This window comes from Zootermopsis nevadensis, unplaced genomic scaffold, assembly GCF_977971745.1.
Source record: "Zootermopsis nevadensis isolate Lab colony 2312 unplaced genomic scaffold, Znev_1.0 Znev_ptg000010l, whole genome shotgun sequence".
Classification (NCBI taxonomy): Eukaryota; Metazoa; Arthropoda; class Insecta; order Blattodea; family Termopsidae; genus Zootermopsis; species Zootermopsis nevadensis.
The window spans coordinates 17,215,387-17,233,425 of NW_028259142.1; the positions used below are offsets into that span (position 1 = coordinate 17,215,387).

An 18,039-nucleotide genomic window follows, 5' to 3' on the forward strand; every position below is an offset into this window, starting at 1 on the left:
TTTGGTGGAAACAAATTGATCAGAGCTGATACTCACCTCAATGTTTACACAGTTGTCTATAATGAGTAGTTCTGCCTCCATGTTCAATATACACCTTCATAGCCTAAACATAAAACCACTGAAGGATACACTAACAAGAAACCAGTTTTTTAACCTAAGTTTAACATTTTTGATAATGGTGCAGAACGCTGTGTACAATTATTTTCTTGGACTCCCTCCACAGGCTCTTGCCCTCCTTTCACCTGAAGACCAAAGTAGTAGTCTCAATTTTAGTATCTTTTCATTTCATAATTAAAATCAAAACTTATTTGGGCTTCATTTTATTATTATTTCCTTCATTTTGTTATGAAAGTTAATGTTAAAATGAATTCTAAAGAAGTATGATGTGATGATATGAATTGAATCATGTGGCTTAGGCTAGGGTCAATGACTGTGAAACTTCAGGTTGTATAAAAGGTGAGTAACTTTTTGACTTTCTAAGTGATTACCAGCTTGTCACAGACCGCTGCATAGAGCTGTGTGGTCAGAATAGCCAAATGTTGCTTTTTTTCTGATGTGACATTTTGCTTTTGACACAAAGCTTCCATAATAAACTTTGTATTCGGTACACACATGAGGATGTACAAGTGACGCATAATAAGAAGAAGAAGAAGTCCAAAATCCTATGATTCCAAACTTCTGGAATATTGCACCGTGCAGTGTGGTAGGAACTAACCAACATTTCAGAGATGCTTATAACATCAGGGCTTCACCCTGATAAAGGAATATTGTACTATCTACAGTCCACAGACCAGGAGAGAAGCCCTGCTAGGAATTCGTTATACACGCTTGCGCAAGATTTCACGGTGAGTGACGACCCATCCTAAAAGCATTCGTTCCACAACCACTGAACGAACAACGGACAACAGGCTTTCATGTGTTCAAATGGGTACAGCTTTAAGATTACCTCACAGTGGCACGGTGATTGAATCTAGAATATTATCACAACACCCACAGAACACATTACAGGCGCACCCACTACACGCTACTCTTAACGGCTTGATGTTTTCAGTCTGTGTGTAGTAGTGTAAAACTCTGACGTGTCACACTTCCCACCAATAGCAGCCCTCTAGTCCAGCTGATAAGAAACATTCCCCCTGCACCGCACTGGAACCAACTTCCCCCCCCCCCACACACACACACACAGGGCTTTTCCCCTGGTCTGTGGACAGTAGTATGATTTGAAAAATACTGCTAACATGGCAAGTATGTTGATGGTGACTTATAAAAGAAAGGCAGTGACACAAATATTACCAACGTCCAGATTTCATCACCCTCATTGTGGCGTCTCATGTTTTTTGATATGCATAACATGTTTTACTATCCAAAAACAAAGCCTCAGATATGACATAAACATGACATTTTCATACAAAAATTTCAGAAAAATGCCCACGTGCAAGTGTGTGCTATGCAAACAGAACTAGCAACTCGCTGAGTTTACTACATAAAATTAAGAGGAATGATCAGCTTGGAAGCCAAATATGTATCAAAAATCTTAAGCTTGCTCAATATCAAATGACCCTGAAGCTGGAAATTGGAAATATGATGAGAAGTCTTGATTTACAGGATCGTGTAGTGTGCCTTGCAGTGAACTGAAACAGGAAACAAAGCTTTCCTTAGAAACAACAAAATCCACTATTATAACATGAGACAACATCCAGCAACAACAGGGTAAGTTGTGCATCACTCTTGTCTGCTGTGTACGTATATTCAGCGTGTTAAAAATTTAGTAAACATCAGCTTGATGAGAAGGAAATCACAGAAGCTTGGACAATACTTTAAAGGGTGTACACTACACAGGTATTATACAGTGATGTTTTTAAAACACAAGAGTTTTATTAAAATATATGAGACCTAATGCATGTATATTTGATGGACACATTTATCTCTGAGCAAATGAGATAAGTCCAAGAATGTAATTAGGCCTTTATGGAGTGTAATATTAATGAAACTAAGGCATGGAATGCATAAAGTTGCATCACAATCAGCAACATACATTTAAACTAATTTCAATAATATTTATAAGGAATATGTGTTTTGGCCATGGTATTGCTTACCAATGAACTCTGAGACAAGATCATTCTCTCCATCTCCTCTCATTGTGCCAGTGATTTCTTCATTTTCAACCATAGGTAAGAAAAGCTGCACAAATTCAGGTGTATATGGTGGTGCAATCGCTTCTAGCACCTGTAACATAAGAGAGCAATTTAGTATATTAATTAAAAGCAGATTGATCAGCCATAACAACAGAACACTCAGCGGCATCATAACCATTCAATTAAATTTACATTATGGTGGGTTATCCTATGACAATCACTATCCTATATTTCTGTCTACCCTACCGTGTCTTTGTTTAGCAAATAGTTATTTTTTCAAAATCTTTATTTTTAATAATCTTCATAACAATCACTTCCATAATACAATGATTAAGATTCCATTCAGGGTCTAACAAGCAGTAGGTCTGCATCCCAACTGCAACACTACTAATCTTCAACATCCTGTATCAGCTCCTGCTTCATATTTGAGAGGTCCTGGGTTTACATCCTGGCTATAGCTCCAGATCCTTTCCAACTGAGGAAAATGCAAGTAAACCTCACCAACTGCCCAGTAAGCACTTACCTCTGTGACAAAGTAGCGTATGAGGGATATGTCAGTGTCGCCACGTAACCAACACTGCTTTATGTACTTCACCACTGGCACTACACAGCCTCGACTCAACAAATTCACCATGCGGTCCAGCAGCATTTTTCTCATCTCCAACTATACAAATTGCAACATAATATGCATTACTTGTCTCTACTATCCTAGATCACTGTACCCTCAAAAATTTCACTATCCCAAATACACTAGTTGGCCTATATAAACCATGAAGTTCTTTGTTATGCAACACCCTAAACTGCTCACTTACTTCATCCCTCTTAAATACAAATATTTTAGTTCAAACTTTGTTTCCAAACAAATGTAATACATGTTCTTCCTCAAAGCAAGATACCACATTTCACAAACATACAAAACTGGCAAAATTAGTTTTATATATGCTAATCTTTAGTATTCTGAAAGCTAGATGTATAAAGTTTCTCAAAAGAAGCTCACAGTTTTCATAAGTTTATCTTGTATGAATGTTCCATCATATTCCAAACCAACAGAAAAAGCCTGGCAAAGAGGCATGCACACACCTGTACCAGAATCTCCAGTTCATCCTGTTTTGATTCAAACAGCTGAATTAACAGCTGCAGGACTTTTGGATGAAGCAGGAGGTGACATGTGACGACCTCATCAAGAAGAGCCAAGTGAATTGGAGTGTGTTCTGTACAGAGTTTGAAATAGCTTGGCTCTGTGACTGTACTTTCCACCCAACGCACCACACCAACTGATACTACAGGAAATCTGCCAACACACATTTTAAAACCTTGCATACTGTACAGTGCTGAATACTAATCTAAAATATATAAAATCATGCATGCATACAAACAAAACTGTTTACACTTTGAAAAACACTTAGTGCCAAATGCGTTTCGACCTCATGAGGTCATCATCGGTGGCAAAAACATCAATTCATTAGTCTGTCTATTAAATCATACCTCATGAGGTCAAAACACGTTTGGCACTGTTTTTCAAAGTATAAACAGTTTTGTTTGTATGAATGATTTTATATATTTTAAATAAATGCCAACACACAGCAAGTCTTTTTATACACTTTTGCATTTATCAAGCTAGAAGAGTCGGAAGATGTATTCAAAATGGAAGTACAATTTTTAAATACAAACTACTGCCACAAAACCAATTTCACATCCAATATGCAGTAGTCCAGTAAGAAATTAATTTTCCTTGTATTTAATTAAATATTCACTATAATTCAATAATAAAATAATGGATCTCAGAAAGTTCACTATTGTTTAACAATCTGTGAATCATAAAAGGTTGGTATCACTGACCTATTATTATTGATTCTTACCTGATGCATTGATACAGTGTGCTCAGCTCAGCTATGAGTTCTGCTGAACCTTTGTTTATGTTACAAATGCTATGAACCTTCTCAATGGCCTGGACTGTGGCCTTCAACTCATCCTTATTGAGTGTCTTGCGTACTGACTGTCCCTTCTTGCCAGATGCAACTTCACACACACTGGCAGCATAAGCCAGTAGATAGATATACTTCGGTTTGTGCTCTGGATTCAGTTTTACACCTGGTTTAAACAGAGAGTCTACCAGCAGCTCTGCAACAAACACAATATATTAGTGTTTTCACTAATTTACACAAACCTTGCGTTGTTTCTAAATGTACTGTTACCGACTGACGAGAAAGTTACAGTACCTTATGGCCGGAAAGGTGCAAGTTATAATACATTTGAAATATCGTTAAATCTAATGGATAGTTTCACATATTTCAAAGAACTAAAATATGATTTGATCCAATCAATTTATATGATGAATTGCAATAGATGTGGAAGTGGTCTTGGCACTTCTGAAGGTACTTTCCCAGCATGTGCTTGAGGGACAGAGAACTGCCACAAAAATCTCGATAACGATAGCCAACCTCCATGGCAGTAGCCAAACCTAAACTTCTTACATACAAAGTAGAACAACAACCACTCAACTGTAATGTTTGGCAATTAAATTATGCTTTTAACCATTTCTATGCAATATCTCACCAATGTAAGTAGCTAAAAAAACTGATTGCTTTTGCTCTCATATCTTTGGCATTTAACAGGTATATCCCCTATCACCTCTTTGGAGAATGTTATCATGAAAGTGGACTGTGGACAAAGGATAAAGCAGTTGCCCACAATTTTCTGTAATGGTTTACTTCTAAGGAAGACAGCAGACAGTTAAGGATATTACACAAAAAGGAACTTTGTGATCTTTATAAATCATCTAGCATTGTTAGGGTAATAAAAACAAGGAGGTACATAATGGACTAGATATATTATTTTGATGGGGAAGACATACTAAAATTTTGTGGGAGAAACATCTTGAAAACAGAACACATGTAAGATCAAGGAGACAGAAAGTGGGTACAAGTACCTTAGGATCATTCCAATGGTGACTTTTCTTATCAGACAGCTGGCACAACAATACGAGGAGAAGGTAATAATTGATACAGTTCCTCGCTGACTTTCATGTGTTACAGAGTTCATATTATTTTTTAGTTTACATATTGTATAGTTATTACCAAATTGAAACTACCACAGCCAAGAAACTTCATGATTCAATGCAGTACATGACAGATTTCACATTGCACTCACCCAGGAACTGAGGAGTTCGAATCAAGTCAATAGGAGGTGGATCCATGGCAGAATAGTTTCGAAATAACACCGTGATGTCTGCCGGGTTCAGAGCATTGCGTGACAGCATGGACAGGAGGGCCTGACATGCTTGTGGAAACCTTGCAGCACCATTTAGTGCCATTGTGATGGGAGTCACATCATGCTGGCTGCCACAAAAAAGAATAATAAAGCAATAATGTTGCCCCTATGCCTAAGCAGTATGCCAAGAAGGCACATAAAGGACATAGAAGTAAACCTCTACACATTCTAGAGTGAGTGGCCAGACCCCACCCCCAAACCCATAGAATAAGAGTCTAGATGGACTCCAGGTTCAGTCTCCAGGAAGCATGTTGACAAATGAGGGTGGAGTGTAAAAAATGCTCCACACATTCTAGACATAAGGACTAAGTAAACAATGGTCTATTATATGCTCTAGTGTGTGCACGCACACACACGATATATTCTTTCCTGTCCTTACAAAATAAGGAAAATATGCTAAAAATACACACTTTTTATTAATTTTTATAAAACCACATATCAGGCACCATGGTGATAATAACTGAGATTAACACAATTACCAAATATGCATAAATAATAATGAAGGATCATAAACTGAGTTCAACACAGTATTATTGTCGCAAGACATTAGAATTATGTTAGTAGACTCATTGAATTGAATTATTCATAGCTTATTTAACACTACCATTTTAACAGAAGCTAAATAGCTTTTAATTAAATCTGAAGATGATCGTGAATGGAGAGTAGGTAAGAATTAGGAAATAGTCATGGCTTATGTCAAGGTATCATCCTATCATTAGTCTGGAGTGAGTGACTGAAGAAAAACATTAAACCTGACCAGGATAACTGGCCTCTAGTTCAAAAATAAAACCCAGGATCTCTGAAACATGAAGCAGGAGTAAAGACAAATCAACAGTGATGATCAGTGTTGTGATAATGAATGATAATGACAGTTAATAAACAGATTTTTACTTTTGCTGGGCACAGCGGGTAATCTCCTGTGACAGCCGCTTCATGTTTGAGCCACCCTTTGGTTCTTGGGACAGGACCTGCAGTAATACCTGACTGTACACATATGTGTGCTGTCCATGGCACACCATTTTCTGTAACATTTTTAATATTATTAAAACAACTGTTTGTTATACATGATTAGAGAAAACCAGAAATATCAAAATATCTGAGATGTTAAAGGTTAATACAACACTTAAAGAAATTACTTTGTATAGGAACAAATGGGAAGATCATGTATGTAGAATGCTGTGAAGACAGATGGTAGAAAACAGCATGGAATTATAAACCTATTTGGCAAAGAGTGTGTCAAAGACCAAGACATCACTAGAATCTGAGGATACAGACAAGAAGTTGTTTATTCCATGAAGCAAAGAGAATAAAGAGAAAAATTATTTTGAAAAGCAAAATCACATTCCATAGCAATGATTAAAAAAGAGATAAATTTCTCAAATGGTTGACTTAATTATGAATTCCAAATCAACAAAGAATTATATTAAAATGACACATACAAAAGCTAATCTATTAGTTCAAATTCTTGTCTGAGAGCAGACAAAGCAAGAATTCTGTGGAAGATATTGTTAGTTCAGTTTGAGAATAAGATTTTTATTTTCACTATCTAGTATTGATGCAATGATACTGTCATTACAGATTTAAATACATATATAGCATAATAGCTATACCATCACATTGCATTCTACAAAAGAACTTAAAAAATGCATATTTGTTTAAGATCTATTACGACACAATATATGAACAATGTTAGTGTAATTCCCTTCTCAGAAGTTCAAACCACTACCATGTTGGTATTACTGATCACAGGAATTTAAAAGTAGAAATACAGTGGCCTGAAATGGCATTATGTTCAAAGAAATTTTCAGGAAAATCTGTCAAGTGGCTGAGAAGTTATTATGGGGGGAATGCATGTGCATGCAAGTGTATGTGCACGCGCGTGCACACACACACACCTGATAACATCATAAACCCATTTTTCCTTCCAAAACAAGAAAGCAGACAAGAAACAGAAATATTCCAGACTATAAGAATCAGAAGTTGATATATTAACAAAAAATACATAAAGACAGAATAATTCAATAACACTCACTGCACACTCCAAAATACTGTTTTGCCAGTCTTCTGAACTTTGGAGGAAGCTTGAGATGGTAGTTTTGAGAACACGAGAAAAGACTTCAATCTGTTGGGCAGCTGTTGAGATGCTGGTAATCTCTCCCTGGAATCCTGCATCAGATATCAGCTGCAAAAAAAATAAGCACTTATAATAAAATGTGCTTACAACAGAATCCCGAGGAACCTGGAAATATTCTGTTTGTCAGAAACACAGGTAATTAATTGTAGATAAATAACAATTTCCAATTACATACCCAAAACGTTCTTGATTCAAATCAGAAAATCAGAAATTCCTACTAGATACATACACTACATTGTTACTGAGCAAAACACATTTTCATTCTATTTCTTTCTTTTCTTTTTATCAGTTGTGCATTAAACATTTCAGAGGCCAGGCAATTCTTTCACACTTCTTAAAGAAACATTCTTTTTCAGAGATACACTGCAGGAAGTACAGTAGAGAACAAAATTAAATTAAAAGGGAACAATAAATATTTAAGCAAACCATTTTCAGTTACATTATTTTTTTATTTCAACCACTGCATTAAAATTATAAGTACACACTGCTTATTAGAGGCACAGAAATTTTTCACTAGTTTTCACTCTTTGCTTCTGGAACCATACACAAATATTCTGATAAAAGCAAGTATAAAAATAAACTCTAAAATTGCTAATAGAGAACAATGAAGAATACTTCACATTATACATAAAAATACTGATGAAAGACTCTCGGGCTACAAGCCGCATCAGGTGGCTCAAAGGTGATTAAACCATATCTTCTGCCAAGGAACGGACTGGTTACCCAACAGCCTTGAGGATGAGAACAGAGATTGTTCTCGAAACGTTGGCAGAAGATATGGTTTATTCACCTTTCAGCCACCTGATGCAGCTTGTAGCAAAAGAATCCTTCATCAGCTTCAGTCATCATGAAAGCTTCACTTTATACAAATGAAGAATACTACACAATTTGTTTAAATTGTGGTACATTAAATACACACATCATAAAAAAATGCTCTAAATAAAACTTGTAGATCTTCATGAAATCTAGTTCTGAAATTTCTTTTTGTACAATGAGCTGCTTTCAAGGAAAGCCAAGAAAACAAAAAGAGAGAGAGAGATAAGAAAGATAAAAACCAAACTTAAATGTTCCTGTCAGCTTCAATATATCAAATCCATCAAAACCTGTTCAGTATTTTCAGAGATAAAATGTGGGTATGCATCAAGACACAGCCTTTCCTATGTATAAATTTTATGTGCTTCATGTAAAGAAACAAAAGCTGCAAGCAAAGACAAACCTTGATAGTAAAGTTTAGCATAAGGCAGTCAGGGTACTCTTCAGCCAGTCGATAGATGAGAGAGCGCCACGTGGGATGTTCTATCATCTCTGTTAACCAGGCAGGAGTCTGTGTAAGTACAACATGACAATCATTGTATTGACAACCTACTTTTATTTCCCTCATTGTATAATAAATATAACATGCACTGATTTGTTGACTTATTTCTGGGTTAAAAGTTCACTCAGCTGCACAGGCAATTTGTATCTGTAAGCACATCAACAACTTGAATCCAGACTTAAAAAACTAAACATAAAATCAACCCAAATTATAACAACAGTGACAAAAATCTGCAATGACATTGCTTTCGGGGAATTTTTTCATATAAACGTTATATTTTCATTTGGTTTTGCACAAATTATTTATCAATATGTGATCCAACAAGCAGTAGATTGAAAGTTCAGACACTATGAGTCTCATGCAATCTGTTTGTGGAGTGATCCCATTTACACTTCAATGCTGTACACAATGGATGCCATCTTGTCCCATGAGCCAGAATCAACATTCAATGGAAAAATTCTCCTTGCTAAAGCACTCAAAAAGACTAGTGTGTAAATGGTTATCAAAAACATTCATGTCTTCCAAGTAATATCTTTTGGGCAGTTAACTAATTTACTGATGCTTCAACAAACTGTATATTTGGCCAGTCAGTGTTCCCTTCTAGTTCTGAATCTGCCTTCTTATGAAATAATGTAAAATAACTAAATTTGTCAAATAAAAGGGTCAAATCTGGGTGTACATCTAAATGAGGTCTTCAAACTATATACAATACCTCCGACCACCATCATTTCTCACAAGAAATGCATGCAAACACTTTTTACTTTGGAATGACTGATCTGATTTATATTTTCAATACGGAACATTACTAATTAAAATGGACATCTTTACATCATATTCATTTGAGCTGCCTTAATCTGAAAAGGAACTACAAACAAGATGAGGCTACAAGTTATGTTCAATACTGGTACCACTATGACAATTCAAACCAGTTTTGACATGTAATGTGGCCTTTAAATAAACAAAATGACCAGGACCTTCATGGTACTATCATATACATTCAAACTTACTTCACCCTCTTCTGTGAAAATTGTATCTGCTTTCTTTGGATCAAATGTCTTGAGAATCAGATCCTTGAGGTGGTTTTCAACCATTGCTTGAACATCAGTCACCTTTACTCCTATTAAATAAAATTAAATATCAGTTTACAGTCAAAAATGATACTACAATTCTAAAAGAGTAAAATGTAAATAAATACACTTAACTTTTTAAAAAGAAACACTTTCCATTGTGCTTGTTGCACTTAATAAAAGAAACATATCCCATCTATATTTTAACATTGTACTCTTTAATACATCAACAGTGCAGATATTGCTATACCATTTACGTTTCAAATTTATGACCAGGTGCCTCTAGGAACAAGTGTTTTGAACTTGTTTCATGTTTTTAACCACTTGAAAAGTAAAGTTAAAAGAGAAAATTATACAGTAAAAAGAATACTACAGTAAAATAAACAATATAAAATGATAAATATCTCATAATTATATAGTCTGAAGTTGTTATGGAAAGTAAATGCAATAAAGTTTTCTCAGGTGATCAGCCATTTAATATGGAATAAAATTCCAATGTTTTCAAAAAAGAGGCAATCTCTGAAATGTTGAGGTTATATTTTATTCTGATACCACTCATCAACAAAGAAGATTAAATTGACCTTCATACATGACTTATTCAAGGCAAAATTTGCATTGATCTAAAGTAGTGTTAAAAGGAAACATTATAGAAGAGGAATAATCATAATCATAATCAAACAGTTCTGCTGCTTCTGCTGATGGTTACAACTCCAGCTACAACAATAATAATAAGAGAACCACAGGAAGAAAATAAACATAGTCCCCTCAGGTGATCAGTTTTTTCAGTATAAAATAAAACAATGTTTCAAAGATAAAAATATGAAGATACTGCACACCATCTAAAACGTTCCTACTATGTTGTACATGTTACAAACCATACCGTCGACTCAATGACAATGATGAAGGATTAAAGTTGGTGCAAGTTGATAAGGGCTATACCAATATCATGGTTATGTAACATAAATAACCATTAAGATGGCTGTCTTCAGACTCACCACCGTGAAAACCTCAAATCCTACATAAATAACCATCATCCATCGATCCAATTTCATTAAATGTATTTCTTTTCCTTTCAACAAATATTTAACAAATCTCACCTCCAAGAATAAGCCACTCAGCAAGGAGATTTGCCATCTGTGCCACAGCACTGTAGTTGTGAGACAAAAGTTCAATAACTTGCTCAGGATTTCCACCTGCTTGGAAGTACCTACAAAACATACTCATATTCACATACTATACGTAAGATAGGCTATACCTGTATCTTGACATATAACCATAAATGCCATCAGCATTTCATGAACAATTCACAAACTCTTGGTATGAGCATTACCATACACATTCAATCAATCCCACTTTTTTATCCATGTTGGCTGCAACAAATGTTCCCTAGTTGGCATGATGAAATGTTGCTGAATGTTGATACCAGTATTTAATAAAATACAAGGAAATATAATTTATATATGTTATAGTACATGTATACATAGTAAGATTATATTCACAACATTGCATTTGCATCTGTAATAAATAAACATTAAGACAGATTATATGCAAAATTATATTTGGAAAATACACTTTTCTAATAAGACTCACAGTATTCAAGCCTACAGCATATAATTAAATCTCCCAGTGCTGAGCAGAATATATGGACATAGGATAACAAAGAAACAGGATGATGGAGAAAATTACATAATGAGGAGCTTCATTTGTGCTCTTCACTTAAAATGGCAGGCTTCTGTGAACAGTAATGAAACTTTGGGCTGAACAGATGAGCATTTATAAACCTTTCAAGAAAAACCTAGCACCATGGGGATACTATTTGTGAAGTTAAATATAATATTCTCACCATCAAAGTTTGGTATTTCATTAAGTTCAAGAAGTTTATCTCCATACTGATAGTGTATCAAGCGATCATACTTAACACATCTCCATTCTTATGTGATAGATATATATTTTGAGAAACTCAAAACTTATGGCACCGTAATCTGACAACACTGGTAACGAACTAATTTCTGTACTTTGTACCATGAAATAATGATTTGGAAGGCAAATGGAGGCATGGCTCCACACATTCTAGACCTTCGTACTAGATAGGTCGTCAACTTCATGCTTACCCCATGAAGAGCTTCTGGCACCAACTGAATTGGGTGCTAGGTGGGTTATAGTGCTAGTTTAGATGTGCTGGTTCCTGCCTTTGCTGGGAATCCAATTCTGGCCATCCAGCCCTTATGCAGTCTTTTTATTCACACACCTATCCTGGCTTATCACATTCATACTGAGTTTTTGCAAAACATAAAAGTTAACAGTCTTACAGGTTCTGGATAGAAATCTATATTTCTCTGAGCTAACATGTTCAAAAGTGTATCAGTACTTGGAGACAAGATTTTATAAATGTCTTTGTTTTACTTTTATTTTGCACTGCATTTTAGGAAATTAAATCTCCGCTTGCTTCATAGCCATTCTGGTTCTCTCTCCCATAACAATATGACTTTGCATGAACATGATTCTTGTGTACAAACCTCTTCAGCTGTGTGAAGATGCCTGGTTCCATGATGTAGTCCGGTGTGCTGAACTTCTCCAGGCATTCTCTTAAGACTTCCTGTGGGTGCTCCACTGGTTCTTCCCCTCCTTCAGACTGAAGAAAAAAGACTGTGTTTTACTCAGGATTTTACAATATATATAACCTTTGACCAAGCTTGAGACATTGATCAGGAGGCCCAAGACAGTAAAATTTTGTTCACCTACATGAACACTGAAGTAGTATCAACATTCAAATCATTGTAGCTTTAATTAAAAACATTACAATGACAAAGCTTAACAGATTAATTACACACCATGCAATTGTACTTTCTTATGAGTTTTATGATTCCAAGCAAATTAAAATTTAGTTGAAGACTGAGATTTAACATGGAAACGCAGAACTCTGATGCAAGTTGTACAGGCTTGTAGTAAATATTTCCAGGATATAAGGCACTTCTTACACAGATGATAGGTGTTAGCCAAAAGATTCCCACCTTTTATGGAGTGTGAAGGTTCATCATCATTTAAAAAAAATACGCTGCTTAACCCATACTGATCCAGCTGCATCCAATCCATAACCTCACAATGTCAACCCCTATAAGCTTAAGCACTTAAAGTTTTTTTACTAATTCTGAAATATAATATTTACCTACAAGTCTCCTCTAAATAATTTTTGGTCATACAAATAAGAAAACTGAGAACAAAACTGAAATAATGTGCATGGCAGGAGTTAACTGACTCCTTATGTGACAAGTGTGGAACCATAGGATTTTGGACTTTTCCTTCTTATTATACGTCACTTGTACATCCTCATATGTGTACCGAATACAAAGTTTATTATGGAAGCTTTGTGTCAAAAGCAAAATGTCACATCAGAAAAAAAGCAACATTTGGCTATTCTGACCACACAGCTCTATGCAGCGGTCTGTGACAGGCTGGTAAACACTTTGAAAGTCAAAAAATTACTCACCTTTTTTACAACCTGAAGTTTCACAGTCATTGACCCTAGCCTAAGCCACATGATTCAATTCATATGATCACATCATACTTCTTTAGAATTCATTTTAACATTAACTTTCATACGAAAATGAATAAAATGCCTAAGAAGAGGAAAGTAAGTCTATTCCATGGCAGATATAACAGAATAAGAGTGTATGAATACATTGTAAGAATGTAAATAAAGTGAGTATTCCAAGGAAGGTTTTGAACATAAAAGTTGAAAAGAAGTGTTAATGACTACTACTTCAAATCACAACTACATACAATAAGCAAACTCTTTATTATTTATATTACTCACTTCTCCATCACAAATGTCTCCATCCCAACCTTTATCATCAAATTCATCATCCATGATGCTAGTTACATTACTCTGAAAATAAACACATTTAATTAATGCAACTACATCACAAGGCTGTAAAAATATCCTCTTTCTGCAGAAAGGTATGGTAGGGAATGCTAGAGAACTCTACAGCCAAATTTCAATTATTTTATTTTATTTTATACAGACTGCAAACTACTAATTCGTCCTTTACCAAGTGCCATAAAACTACACTATCGTAGGACTTCAGTTAACACATGTAAAGAAATGCGTAATAATTTACGCCATTCCTTACGAACAAAAGAGCTCGTGAAAAGTTTAGTCAATACGGTTCCAACATTCACGATATTATTCTGTCACAATATTTGATCCATTAACAAAAGCCTCAATAAACTGATTCCAATTAAGAACGCAATTATACGTATATTTACTTAGACTTAAATACTTATATTCTAACAAGAGTAAACCATACCTCCAAGAAACTAATATATATAATGATATTTAAACAGACAATAAAAGCGCCATATTTTAACACATGACAATTTTGGCCTTCATGATATTACACGAAGTCAGTCCTGATCACGGATAGCTCATTAGAATTGAATTTATTTACATTCCATAGTCCTTCATAGGCTTAAACCAAAGATATAGAATGGGTCACAGCACAAATACAATACTTGTTTCTAGTAAAAATATAAATACAAAGATATAATAACTATTCACATATTTTTGGAACTACAGTATTACAGGAAGCTAATTATGATGGGAAACCAACACCATTATTACTTACGTATAATTATCATAGTTGAGACTTTTTCGGTGATCTAATTTCTTTTACTGTGGAGTGCGATAGGAGATGCTCTTTTAACGTTGGCTTAAACACTTTTATATCATGATTTAAACTTTTGATAGTAGGTGGAAGATTATTGAATAACTTAATTCCAGTATAGTAAACTCCTTTTTGATATTTACTGAGGTTAGAATTCGGCACATGAAGGTTGTATCTGTGTCTTGTTCCTATATTGTGGGTATCTGAATTTGTTTGAAATTTTTCCATGTTATTCACTACAAATGATAATAGTGAGAGTAAGAATTCACTGGCTAGTGGAAGAACTTCTTAAATAATTCCCAACAAGTGTCTCTCCTTTTAGTGCCTGCCATTATTCTAACGATCCTCTTTTGAATGTAAAATACTTTTTGCTGTCCATTGAATTTCCCCAGAAAATGATTCCACATGACATGATGAAATGAAAGTAAGAAAAATAAACTAATTTTAAAGTTTCTGTTTTCATGAGTGCTGCAACTACCCTCATAGCAAAACATTCTGAGCTTGGTTTAGGGATAATGTACTGAATATGTGTTTTCCAGTTAAATTTGTTGTCAATTTGTAGGCCAAGAAATTTAGTTGTTTCTATTTCCTCCATTATTTTATCTACCCATCATACCATATATTTAGATTTACACGAGTTCTGTTGTTAGTACAAACTTTCATGAAATTTGTTTTGTCACAATTTAATGTGAGTTTATTGGCTTTAATCCATTTGTTCAATCTAGCAAAGACATCATTTATGCAATTTTGAAAAAAGTCAATTATTATATCATCATCTATCGTTATTGATGGGGTCACTTCTTCTGCAGAATATTTACCTGTCTCCTTTTTCACAATTTTTCAGTTTTTACTTTATGTGGCTCATATGTTTATTGTAATGCATACATTTAGCCTCTTTAATGACCTGAGTTAATATCTTGCAATATTTACTGTAGTGACTTTTCATTATTTGGTTGTTACTATATCAGCAATTTAGGTAAAGATTTCGTTTATATTTACAAGATGTTTTGATACCTTTAGTAATCCATTCTTTATTTCCAAACATCTTTTTCTCTGTTTTGATGAGGAAACTCAATTTAAAATTTCTTAAGAAGATATTTAGGAATGTGTTGAATTTTGAATCTACATCATGTCTGTTTAATACTGACTCCCAGTTTTCATTATTTAGGTTTTATAAATTCCTTAATAGTATCATTATTTGTAAGTCTGAATCATTTCCTGTAATTATGATAATTAGAGATTGATTCTATAATTTTTATAACTAGAAGTTTAGCATTATAATCAGGGAGACCATTTGTTACCAGTTCAATAAAAATATTATCTTTCCTCGAACTGTCTAAAAACATTATCAATGGCAGTACTGGAGAAATTTTGAATTCTTGGGGGTAGGGGAGGAAGTTAACTATTGACATGAGATTAAAGGATGTTAGTAGAGAGTTCAGACATTGCTTGTGGTAACTTTCAGTAAAATAATCAACATTAATGTCACCACAAATGACAACTTCTGCAACTGTTTGCAGTTTATCGTCTGTGGATATCAGACGTCCGACACATCACAATACAACCTGATAATGAACATCAAAAATACATACTCCAGATGAAGACTGAAAATCAATAAACGCAATGCACAAATGTACAATAGTTTTTAAAAATACATGAATTGATAAGCCTGATGATGATGTGGTAAACATCGAAACATGTCGAAATCAAAAGCGCTGTGATAAATGTAATATTATACGACACAGAAAAGCGCCACAATTTATATTGTAAATGTTATAAATAATTTTAACAACATTATTTTAAAACAAGTTTGTGTATAGACTGGAAAAATAAATATATGTATTCATTAATTTTGTTTGAAAATCCTCTAATGTTCTGATGATACACCACAAAAGTGTTATTTTGATTGTGATCTAAATTTATAATTGGCATATTTACAGTGACTCGGATATTTTTCAGGTATTTAGTGGTAAGTTTCGGCGTTTTGCACGTTAACTATTACTTGACTTAAACAATACTCTCCTCTCAGAAAATTCTTAAACCAACATTGCACCAATGAATACTTTTAGAATTATTCTGTTACTGAGATACCTACCCTGTTACCAGGTTAAACATGAGCACAGATTAACTACATGGCACAACAACCAGGAGACAGCCATCTTCAGACTCACTGCTGTTAAAACCTAAAATCCTACATGTTTGTAGGTTAAATGTGCTGAATACTTTGTTATGTAATTTGATTTTATGACATTTATTGCTTTTAGATTAAAACCACTGTATTAGTCTGATACATTAGATTTCACAAAGGAAGGTATATTATTTTCTATTTTAATGAACATACCAAATGTTATGCAAATTAGTATGATTAAAATTATGATTGTGATGCACATAAAACTACAGCTATTGAATCAGTTGTACAATTTTAATCAAAGCATATATTTTTTTGGCACTGTTGTATAATGAAATAGTTGTTAATAATTTGTATTTATGAAGTTTATTTAAGTTATTCATACAATACATTTACTGCCTGGTAAGAACGGTGTAAGTCCAACGTAATTTGTACTGATTTCAACCCACCTTATAAAGCACCAAAGATGTAGTTTTGTAATATATCTTTACTATCTAAAAAAATGTTTAGAGTAGATTCTGATTTGTGAGGTTATGACTCATGCATACTGTTGCACTGTTTGTGTATATATGAGCTAAACACCAACTTCTGTTAACCATGTGCCTTATCCCTAAAATGACATGTTTCATTCTTGATTCATTAAACCATTTTTTTATTTTTATCACATTGCCTTTACTGTCACACATTACAGTCAATTACAACAATGATTCATCACCCTGATGACGGAGGCAGCATGACCTCTGAAACGTTGGTGGACATCTATCATACTACATGGCGCAACATCCCAGAAGACAGCAATCTTCAGTTAATTATCATGTTCACATGCCTACAACTGGAACTGATCCTCAGCCAGTTACATCCATTCTACACTCTCATATTCTGTTTCTTTAAGATCCATGTAAATATTAGCAAGCAAGTAGTCTTGTGTGTAAGTGATCATGAACGTGCTGGAAGATGGTCTACTATATTACACAATACTCTTTTTGCTGTACATCAGAGGTTCCCAAAGCTAAGTCCATAAGTTTCATTCAGGTGATCCATGGAACAGCTGGAATTACAAAAAAGAAAGTTTAATAAAAATAAATAAACAAGTAATATAGAAATGCAGACATACATTTAAAACAAACCAAGTTCGGTATCAATTTCATTATTCTAGTCTTTAGTATATAGGAAAGGGCCACAGCAATATAAAATTTGGAAATCACTGTTTTACCTTAAATTGTTTAAATTTATACTTGTATTATCACATCACCTTTCTGTTTTACATCAATAATATATTTTATACAATAAATGTACTCCACTTCCCTGTTCCAAACATAAATAAAA

General features: G+C 34.2%; 1 protein-coding gene and 1 long non-coding RNA gene across 5 annotated transcripts; one reads left to right on the top strand and one right to left on the bottom strand.

The window, feature by feature from the left end:
• Positions 1-1,298: 1,298 nt before the first annotated feature.
• Positions 1,299-14,655, bottom strand: TH1 (negative elongation factor complex member TH1). 4 transcript variants are annotated; one of them, XM_087346637.1, is made up of 14 exons: positions 14,547-14,655; positions 13,736-13,807; positions 12,438-12,553; positions 11,019-11,128; positions 9,862-9,971; positions 8,756-8,863; positions 7,438-7,587; positions 6,297-6,427; positions 5,286-5,473; positions 3,995-4,256; positions 3,216-3,426; positions 2,659-2,799; positions 2,097-2,226; positions 1,299-1,631 (listed from the first exon to the last, which is right to left on the bottom strand). In XM_087346637.1, the coding sequence occupies exons 2-14, from the start codon at positions 13,787-13,789 to the stop codon at positions 1,600-1,602; spliced, it is 1,743 nt and encodes a 580-aa protein (XP_087202763.1). In that variant the 5' UTR covers positions 13,790-13,807; positions 14,547-14,655; the 3' UTR covers positions 1,299-1,599. The 4 variants fall into 4 exon arrangements, with proteins under 4 accessions (XP_087202763.1, XP_021934940.2, XP_087202764.1 ...); XM_022079248.2 differs by lacking the exon at positions 14,547-14,655 and adding an exon at positions 14,229-14,383; XM_087346638.1 differs by lacking the exon at positions 14,547-14,655 and adding an exon at positions 13,971-14,107.
• Positions 14,656-14,781: 126 nt separating this feature from the next.
• On the top strand, positions 14,782-17,377 carry LOC147874271 (uncharacterized). The gene is made up of 2 exons (XR_015534587.1): positions 14,782-15,009; positions 16,106-17,377. It is a non-coding gene; the product is annotated as an uncharacterized LOC147874271 (long non-coding RNA).
• Positions 17,378-18,039: the final 662 nt, after the last annotated feature.